The 9,564-nt window shown below is 48.5% G+C and overlaps 2 protein-coding genes across 2 annotated transcripts; both read left to right on the forward strand.

The window, feature by feature from the left end:
* Nucleotides 1-1,213: 1,213 nt before the first annotated feature.
* LOC135375774 (uncharacterized protein K02A2.6-like) lies at nucleotides 1,214-5,778 on the forward strand. Its single transcript, XM_064608411.1, has 4 exons — nucleotides 1,214-1,519; nucleotides 1,818-2,590; nucleotides 2,650-2,982; nucleotides 4,926-5,778. The coding sequence occupies exons 1-4, from the start codon at nucleotides 1,214-1,216 to the stop codon at nucleotides 5,776-5,778; spliced, it is 2,265 nt and encodes a 754-aa protein (XP_064464481.1).
* A 132-nt stretch (nucleotides 5,779-5,910) lies between these two features.
* On the forward strand, nucleotides 5,911-7,293 carry LOC135375776 (uncharacterized protein K02A2.6-like). The gene has a single exon (XM_064608412.1). It carries the CDS (start codon nucleotides 5,911-5,913, stop codon nucleotides 7,291-7,293), a length of 1,383 nt encoding a protein of 460 aa, XP_064464482.1.
* The last annotated feature ends 2,271 nt before the right edge of the window (nucleotides 7,294-9,564 follow it).

A 9,564-nucleotide genomic window follows, 5' to 3' on the forward strand; every position in this document is an offset into this window, starting at 1 on the left:
AGCCAATGTTTCCTGGAGTTTGAGGAACAGCTACGGGGTGACAGCGCATGGGCGTTCCCAGGATTCTTCGCGAGGGAAGGGAAAGCATGCAACCAACAGGCACAATAGGCAATCGAATAACGACAATCAAAACAAATTGATATTATTATGACGACGTGCGACCATATACTATGGCGATCTGCAAGTTAAGTGCGGGCAAATCCCACAAGTGATCTTGAAGCTCCAGAGGGGGTCAAGGCCCCCCTATGCCTTGCTCTCGGAACTCGCGTAGGAGACGCACAGCGAAAGGACCGGACAACACGAGACCGGCGTTCCCTTTCGCTGTGTGTCTTCCTGTAAGTATTCCTCAAACACAAGGAAGTTTTTGCCTTCCATTCACGTACTCACAAGGTTATCGTCGTTGTGTTCCTTTTCTTGCAATCCCTCGCACACGAAACTGGCTCGGTACACATTCTTGGAGAAGGACTTTTCAGGCAACACTTCTTAGGCAGTAGCTGTCAGATACCCTATTGATTCCGCCTTGCAATATGTAGTTCTGTGTACAGTACAGAGCCACGAAGGGTGTCATCGTATTTCTCATTCGTCCATTGTATAGAGCACATGTATACTTAGTCACATGTACGTATTCAGATGTACTATCGTAGCCTGTCCAGCCCTGACATTTTTGACTGATGGTCTAGTGAGTTTAAATTCTCAACGATAGCGTTTCGAGCCTCTCTGTGTTGTTCATTGTGTTATTTTATTTGCTTTACGTACTTGTAGAATTCTGAGAACGCTTCTCGTCTTTCTGCATACATCGTTTTTTTTCCTCTCTCTTTTCTTTTTTTTTTCGTACTTGTATTGTTGAGTACTGCAGACAGGTTTTTGCAGTGTTTCAGCAGGTAGAACTAGAAAAACTTGGATATGCAGACGCTTTTATGCAACTTTGTAACTGTCATGTATCTAATGTCACAGTGTCAACCGTTAATCGCTGCTTAGGCCTGGCTGCGTTCTTTGTGTTACCGCATAGCTATGGAGAGGTCCGAGGGGCGGCAGTGTGTATGTCACGTGTGTAGTGGCGCTGCAGTTCCACCGGCAGCGATATTGAGGATGACGACTGGCGAGTCTCGTGAGCAGCTGCTAGTCAGCTGGCATTCGGGTTCTGGCTTCCGTGGAATAAACATTGTACCCACGTAGTCTGGTCTACTTCAACTGGCGACGAGCTGTTACAGTGATGTCTTTCCCGGAGACGCCTCCGTCACCAACTGCCGCGAGGTCTGCGGAGGGCATACGTCATTTCAGGAGTCCAGGAACCTTTGACCCAGCCAAAGAGGAGTGGAACCTCTGTCACGTGAGGTTCGAAGCTGCCTTGCGTGTGGCCAGGATTTCTGACGACCAAGACAAGAGCAGCCTACTTATATCTTCATTGAGTCCAGAAGTCTTCAAGCGACTATACCCCTCGTTGGAGCCACGCAACATTGCCCAGGTCCCCTTCACCGAGCTTCTCAAGAAGATGTCAGAACATTTGTCGGAGAAAGAGGTAGACTAGACACAGGTTGCCGTGAGAGCCAGGCCAGTCGAACTAGAGCCCGAGCTGGCCGAGGCAAAGGTTTTTATTACCCGCGCGCCTAGGTTATAGGTGCGCGGGAATGGTAATGGCGATGCCGCTACACATTATACGCCGAAGAGATTCAAAGAATTCGAGAGGCTGAAGTTGTTCTCCACCCGTCAAGACGAGGAAGAAACGGTGCGGGACTACATGGAACGGCTATCCACTATCGTCGGTCGCTGCGAGTACGAAGCCGAGACGGATCTTCGGACCTGCTCGTTGCTAACAGCGTTCATCCGTTGGACTACGAGACGAACGACTCCGGACACGGCTTGTGCTTGAAAAGGACCTTAACTTGGATTCTGCGCTCCTGTTGGCGGAAAGTTGTTTGGCAGCGGCAACTGAATCTCAACAGCTGTGCTCAAAGTACGCCGTGCACCTGCTGAGCCCTGACCGAAACATTCGATGCTTTCGATGTGGAAACACCAACCATGGCGCAGACGACTGCCGATTCCGATCCGAAGACTGCCATTCTTGCGGCAAGAAGTGCCACATAGCGAAGATGTGCCGCAGTAGCAGCTCCTCAGCGATGTCATCAGCCCCGTCCAGAAGGGGAAGGCGCTCTCGCAAGGTCAAGCTCGTCACTGATGTTTACATAGCGGAAGAACACGATGGACAGTTTGTGACTTGCCGGATCGAAGGAAAATATGTCCTGCTTCAAGTGGACACAGGATCTCGCGCAACCCTACCTGATGAGCGGACTTTTCTCAAACTAGGATGTCCTAAGTTAAGTCCTCCAAGATACCAACTCCGTTGCTTCAACAAGGCCGACATTGGGCTGCGCGGACAGACACATCTTCAAGTATGCTTGGGAGAACACAGCGAGAAGTTGGAAGTTCTGTTCACAAGAACTGAACACACAAATCTTCTAGGGAGGGACTGGATTCGAGCGCTTCGCATCGACATGAATTCGCTCTTTGTTGGAAGTGTAGGCGCCGAGGAACCGTCTCTGACCGAGACCCTAGAGAAGTATCAAGATTTGTTTCGTCCAGATTTGGGAAGGTGTACGAAAAGTTTGGTTCACAATTTTTCAAGCCTCGCCCCATTCCGTTTGCTACAAGGCAAGCCGTTGAGAAGGATCTGCAGAGGCAAGTTCACAATGGAGTACAGCAACCAGTTGAGGTCTCGGAATGGGCGACGCCTATCGTTGTGGTGCCGAAACCAAATGGAGCCGTAAGGGTATGTGGCGACTTCAGCGTTACCGTCAACCCGCAACTGGCGATTACGCAGTATCCACTGCCACGACCGGAAGAGCTACTGGCAGTCCTCAACGGTGGTCAGAAGTTTACAAAGCTAGATCTGTCTGAGGCCTATCTACAAATGGAACTTGATGAAGAGGCCAAGAAGTTGCTCGTCATCAACACACACCAGGGCCTGTTCCAGTTCAACAGGATGTGGGCTGATGAAAACGGCTTCAGGTTTTCCGCGCAAAAGACAGCGTGTGTTGTCTTTACTAGGAAGCGAGGCACATTTGCTGAGCCCTCGCTGCTCCTCGGTGGCAACACACTACCAGTTTCTGATGAGCAAAAATTTCTGGGGGTGGTGTTTGACAAGAAGCTGTCTTTTGTGCCACACATAAACTATATAAAACAGAAGTGCCTGAAATCCTCCAACATACTCAAAGTTTTATCCCATCGATCGTGGGGAGCCGACAAAGTCACACTGTTGCGGGTCTATGACTCGGTTGTGCGATCAGTAATTGAGTACGGGAGTGTCGTGTATGGCTCGGCGCGGCCTTCGGCATTGAAGGTGTTGGACCCCATCCACCACGAAGGCATCCGACTCGCCACCGGTGCCTTCCGGACGTCCCCTGTGAAGAGTTTGTATGTTGAGGGCAATGAATGGTCGCTCGAGAGACGGAGACAATTTGAACATGTGAAGGCTGCGCTAAGGTACAGATGCCAGGGCGATGACCCAGTTGTACACTCTAGTGTGAACCCCGCTCTGGAGCGACTCTTCCTTGCAAAGCCCTCTGTCGTACCCTCGTTCCCGCTTCGTGTGGAGGCGGCGAGTTCCCGTGTGGGATTCAGCCCCTCTGGCGTTCCCTTGCAGCAGGCAGTCCTCGATGCTGCGCCTTGGCGGAGACATCTAATACAATCCAATTTAAAAATGACACAGTTTGACAAACAATCCACTGCACACACTGTCATTCTCCAGGAATTCCTGGAGATTCACCATAACTTCGGGAACCACCATGCAATCTACACTGATGGGACTAAAGTAAGCAATGGTGTGGCGGCCGTTGCCCTTGAAGGTGATTCTATTATGACGGCACGCCTGAACACGAACGCCACAGTTTTCACCGCAGAGCTTTACGCGATTCTCCTGGCTCTGCGGCACATTCAACAAAACGACCTTCAAAATTCAGTGATTTATTCCGATTCGCTAAGCTCTGTGCGTGCGCTGCTTTCATGCTATGACAGCAAGAATCACCTCGTCAAGCGAGTACGAGCGCTTGCGACCCAACTTTGTTCCCGAGGCTTTTCAATCTGTCTCTGCTGGGTCCCCAGCCACACTGGGATCCCGGGGAATGAACGAGCCGACCGTGAGGCTCGGCGAGCGTTGGCACAAGAGGAGTCAGCTCTAGTACTACCCTACCAAGACATCCTGCCAGTGTTAAAGAGAGCTGTCTGCACACAGTGGCAGCAGGAGTGGGACATGGAAGAAAATAACAAGCTACACCTCACACAGCCACACGTTTCTCCCCCGCATCGGACTGAACACATCAACAGATCATCCGAAGTTCTTTACGCGAGATTGAGGATTGGACACACATGGCTCACGCATCACCACCTACTCAGAGGTCAGGATCCGCCAGCTTGTGCGCACTGCGGTGACAGCTTGACTGTCTTGCACGTACTGGCATCCTGCCCTCACTTCGAACACCAACGCCAACAGTATTTCACCGCATTCTACAGATACCATGTCCCACTCCACCCAGCCCTTCTACTGGGTGACACCCCTCTTGTGCCGTTTGATAACGTAATCAAATTTTTGACCACGTGTGGGTTTCTTAGTCAGATGTAGATGATAAGCATTGCTCCGCTTTTATCCATTATCACCGAACTCCTCATGTAAATATCTCATTGTCACACTTGTAGATAGCTTTTAACTGCCATGCTCGCTTGCTATCGTCATCCCCCTCTCTCTTATCCTGGTCAATCAATCATCGCTCATCGCTCATACCTGTAGATAGGTTTTAACTACCACACTCTCTCTCACATCATCTTTCCCATAATCGTCTCCGACACACTCAGCATAGTTTTGGCGCTCTATGGCCTTTGTTGCCTTTGTGCCATTAAACACATAATCAATCAATCAATCAATCAATCAACAGGATGTCCTTTGGTATCGCCTCAGCACCAGCTGTTTTCCAACGCACGATGGAACAGGTCATTGCTGGACTGTCATCGGTAGCTTGCTATCTTGACGACATTATCGTCACCGGAAGAAATGACGCAGAGCACCTCACAAACTTGGACAAGGTTTTCACTCGACCACAGGAATTCGGCTTCACTTTGAAGAGAGAGAAGTGTGCGTTCCTCCAGCCGCAGGTGGAGTACTTAGGTCATGTTGTGGATGCCGAGGGTTTTAGACCATCACCCAAGAAGGTTTCAACAATTCTCAATATGCCTCCACCCACTCAGGTGTCGGAGTTGCGTTCATTTCTAGGAATGGTCCAGCATTGCGGCAAGTATTTGAAGAGCTTGTCATATGTTTGCGCACCGATGAATGACTTGTTAAAGAAAGGTATGGCGTGGAAGTGGTCAGCCGCATGTGTAGAAGCTTTCGAGACTGTCAACAGAATGTTGACATCCGCCGAGATCTTGACTCACTACGATCCGGCGAAGCCCATCTTCTTAGCGGTTGATGCTTCTTCAAAAGGACTCGGCGCAGTCATCTATCACCGTATCAATGGCAAAGACAGACCGGTAGCTCACGCATCAAAGACACTCACGTCGGCAGAGACGAAGTACGCTCAGGTAGAGCGAGAGGCACTTACCATCATCTTTGGTGTGAGAAAATTCCATCAATACCTATGGGGAAGGAGGTTTGTCCTCTACACCGACCATAAGCCCTTGACCACCATTTTCGGGCCAAGAAAAGGGATACCAGTCTCAACAGCGAGTCGTCTACAGCGCTGGGCACTTATTTTGATGAGCTACACCTACGATATCGAATTCAAATGAACGAAAGACATCGCTAATGCAGACGGTGTATCTCGTCTTCCGGAAGGCCCGGATGCAAAATTCGACCGGTCGGGACAACAGGAAATCTTCAGCGTTCATTGTGACGAAATCGATGCCATCCAAGATGAGAGCATGTCCATCCTTCCAATAACCGCTGAAGACATCGCGAAAGCTACGGCCGGCGATGTGTCCCTCTCCAGGGTGGTAGACTACATCGAGAAGGGTTGGCCCACAAGTGTTCCCGCTGAGTTGGCTCCATACTCTCAGCGGCAGACAGAACTGGTAGTCCACAAGGGTTGTGTCCTATGGGGCTTGCGTACTGTTATTCCCCCTATATTCAGAGAAGCGATGCTAGACATCCTCCATGACTATCACGTTGGACAGTCTAAGATGAAGATGTTGGCACGTTCATACGTCTGGTGGCCTGGGTTGGACAAGGCGATCGAGATGAAGGTGAAGCACTGCGACCCGTGTGCGGCAGTGGCCGCTCAAGAAGTACCGGTACCCTTAGACCAGTGGGAACCTCCAGACGGGCCTTGGGTCCGGCTTCACGCGGATTTTGCTGAACTGCAAGGAGTCCATTACCTAATCGTCATCGACGCATTCAGCAAATGGCCTGACGTTAAATGCATGTCCAAGACCACCGCCAGCAAGACAGTGGACGCATTGGCTGACGTATTTGCCCAGAACGGGTTTCCTGACGTCCTTGTTACGGATAACGGACCCCCGTTTACCAGCGAGGTTCTCGAAAACTATGTGCGAGCAAAGGGAATCCGTCATGTCTTCGCTCCTCCATACCATCCAAAATCGAATGGCCTCGCAGAGAACTTTGTACGAACGTTCAAGACAGCCGTTCGTCGTTCTACTTCGGAGGGAGGAGAACGGGATCGAGTGCGCGATTTCGTCTTCAAATATCGCGTTACTCCTCATGCAACGACAGGTCGTCCACCATGTGAACTTCTAAATAGCAGACACTATCGATCGGTGCTGGATCTGGTGTGTCCGGACAAGGTTCAGGACTTGAGCACGTCTGAGTCCTCGAGAAAAGCACCTGCTAGACAGAAGAGGAACCACGACGTTCGAGCCCGCGATCGCAGCTTCGTAATCGGCCAGAAAGTGTGGATGCTCGACCCCGTCAAAAAAGGCTATTGGAAAATTGGTACGATCGGCAACAAGCAGGGCTCCACGATCTATGTTGCGAAAGACGAGTTCGGCAAAGAACAGCGGGTCCACAAGGATCATTTAAAGCGGCGGGAATCAACGACTACGTGGCTCCCGCATGTCCCACAACATGACAGAGAGCCATTGCAGTCTCCAGGGAACAATGCTTCTGAAGGCTTCCTTCTTGTGTTTCCTGACACGACTGAACCTGAAGGAGACAGCGAACAGTGCCCGGTTCCAGCGACAGCAGACTTTGCAGTTCCTCTAGCAAACTCAGCTGCCCCTCTAAAGACTTTCGGAGCTCGATATCCAACGCGCACGCGTTGTAAACCGGAGCGCTACGGATCCTCTTAAAGGGGGGAAATTGTAGTGGTGCTGCAGTTCCACCGGCAGCGATATTGAGGATGAAGACTGGCGATGTCGTGAGCAGCTGCTAGTCAGCTGGCATTCGGGTTCTGGCTTCCGTGGAATAAACAGTGTACCCGCGTAGTCTGGTCTACTTCAACGTGGAACACAATACCCCCGCTATTAGGTGACACCATTACCAAATGAAAAACACCATAAAAAGTTTACTGACTTAGCATTGCGATTTCGACTTGGTGAGGTTGTTGACCAAATGGTTGTACACCACTTCGTTATATTCTAATTGATGGCGCAAAATACTTTTTCTGAAAAGACGTTCTTCTTCTTTTTTTTTTTTTTGCTTGTTGCGAAATTCCTGTTTAGCGAAAAATATTTCCCCGAAATATTGAGCGTGTGTTTCGAGCAATACCTGACACATACTGCGCAATATTTTGCGTGGACTCATCCGCAGAGAACCTTACAATTTGCCCAACGAGTGTCCCTTTCTTTCTTGTAAACCTAATCCAGCTGCTTACTTACTTTTCCTTTCGTTTTTGATTCTGGAAAGAGAGCGTTAGACACCGAAGATTTTGACCGGTACTATGTAGTTTCCACAATACGTATTCATTTCGTCGAGTTTGTGTTCGAGCAGTTGACCACAGCACTACTTTTCTCCAGCGAGCTCCTGTTTGTACTTGGGCAGTATTGTGGGCAGTTAAATAAATACCACAGTCTTTAATATCTCATTGTACGCTATTATACTTTGCAGGTAGTGTGTGCATTGCTGTCTATGTACTGAGCTTAGAGATTTGAGATCCTGAAGGAAGAGTAAACTCCATCTTTATTTGCAGCTAGCACAACCTTGACGTCGAATGTTGTGTTCGACAACGGCAACTGCTTTGTTACGAAATCAGAGAATGGTGAGTTCATCCATCACTTCCTTCCAGGAAAAAAAAAAGAACATATCCTCCCTCCTGTTGCAACCTGTTATAGGACGCCCTGGTTCAAAGTTCTCGAGCAATCTGAAAAAAAAAAAAACAACAAAAAACAGGCAGACGTATTGCGAGCCGACTAGTGTTGCGGAATAACAATTCCCGAACATTACCTGGCTTACGATAGTTCCGATACGATAATTCGATACAACGTTTCATTACGATAATTCCATTTACATTATTTGTTATTCCATTAACAATTGGCAGGAACATGACACAACAAGGCAACACACGGCACCGCAGGAACGAGGAGCACGACTACATTTAAATTAACCTGTGGAGGTTATTCTAATAACACCAGTGGAGACCACAAAAAAATATTACAGCAACGAAGGAGGAGTTGAAACTTCGTCCTCAATTCCTCTGATTTGCCGATTCAAGCTGTAAAAGTAGATGACGCGTAGGCAAGTAGGCGCATTTTTCTATCAACTTAGGTATATGTTAATTGGTACCAAAAGGCGTTCACCTTCGATTTCAAAACAAATCGGGAAAAAGAATAATACATTTCTGAATCAGGATCAGTATTATACGGTGATGCTAATTGTATGATATGCGTGAACAATACGCTAGTCACCTTTACGTAGAACGCTTCAGTCACACCCGTTTAAATGAGTTTCGTAAAGGACGAGTTTCGTAATCGACGAGTGTCGTAATGAATGAGTTTCGTACGTGTAATCCTAGTAACTAACCCAGAGTATAGCTTTTACGTTTCCTGCATTTTCTTTTTAAGCAGAACCCACGTTAATCTTCTTTTTAATCCGAGACTGGGGGATGTGTTATGGATTATACCATCAGGTCATTTCTTGCTACCTGTCAATTCTCTCGTTCACGCAGGCACTGTTGACCTTTGGCAGCATAGCAATTCAACAGACTCCACAGATTCATGCTGTCAGACGAAATTCGATGAACAAAAGGACAATGGGACCGTCCAGGAGTTGCAAACAAACTGCACAGAGACATGAAGAACGAGGAAGCCCGAGCTTCATCTTCGTACTTGATGTACAGACAGACTGAATAAAAGCAACGCGTCCTAAAAACAAGTTCATTGTTCATATGATCACATATGAATCACGCGTCAAATGCTGTATTACAGGGCAATTCAGCGGAGAGTCTCGTCAAACTGTTGGTGAGGCTAAACTGACTAACTGATTTGAAACTGATCCCTTAAAAAAAGGGATATGTCTATTAAAGAAGAAAAAGGGGAAAGGTCAGACTAGGCAAAGGCCGACTTGCTATTACCAGAAGAGAAAAAAAAAGGAAAAGAGGAAGTGGCGGGGTACGATGGTGTGGC

The sequence above is a fragment of the Ornithodoros turicata genome, unplaced genomic scaffold (genome assembly GCF_037126465.1).
Source record: "Ornithodoros turicata isolate Travis unplaced genomic scaffold, ASM3712646v1 ctg00000945.1, whole genome shotgun sequence".
NCBI lineage: Eukaryota > Metazoa > Arthropoda > Arachnida > Ixodida > Argasidae > Ornithodoros > Ornithodoros turicata.

Coding starts and splice junctions, on each gene's coding strand:
- LOC135375774 (XM_064608411.1), top strand. CDS start 1,214: ATGTCTTTCCCGGAGACGCCTCCGTCACCAACTGCCGCGAGGTCTGCG. Junction 1,520..1,817: donor AACATTTGTCGGAGAAAGAG/GTAGACTAGACA, acceptor CGTTGCTAACAG/CGTTCATCCGTTGGACTACG. Junction 2,983..4,925: donor CTGTTCCAGTTCAACAGGAT/GTGGGCTGATGA, acceptor ATCAATCAACAG/GATGTCCTTTGGTATCGCCT.
- LOC135375776 (XM_064608412.1), top strand. CDS start 5,911: ATGTCCATCCTTCCAATAACCGCTGAAGACATCGCGAAAGCTACGGCC.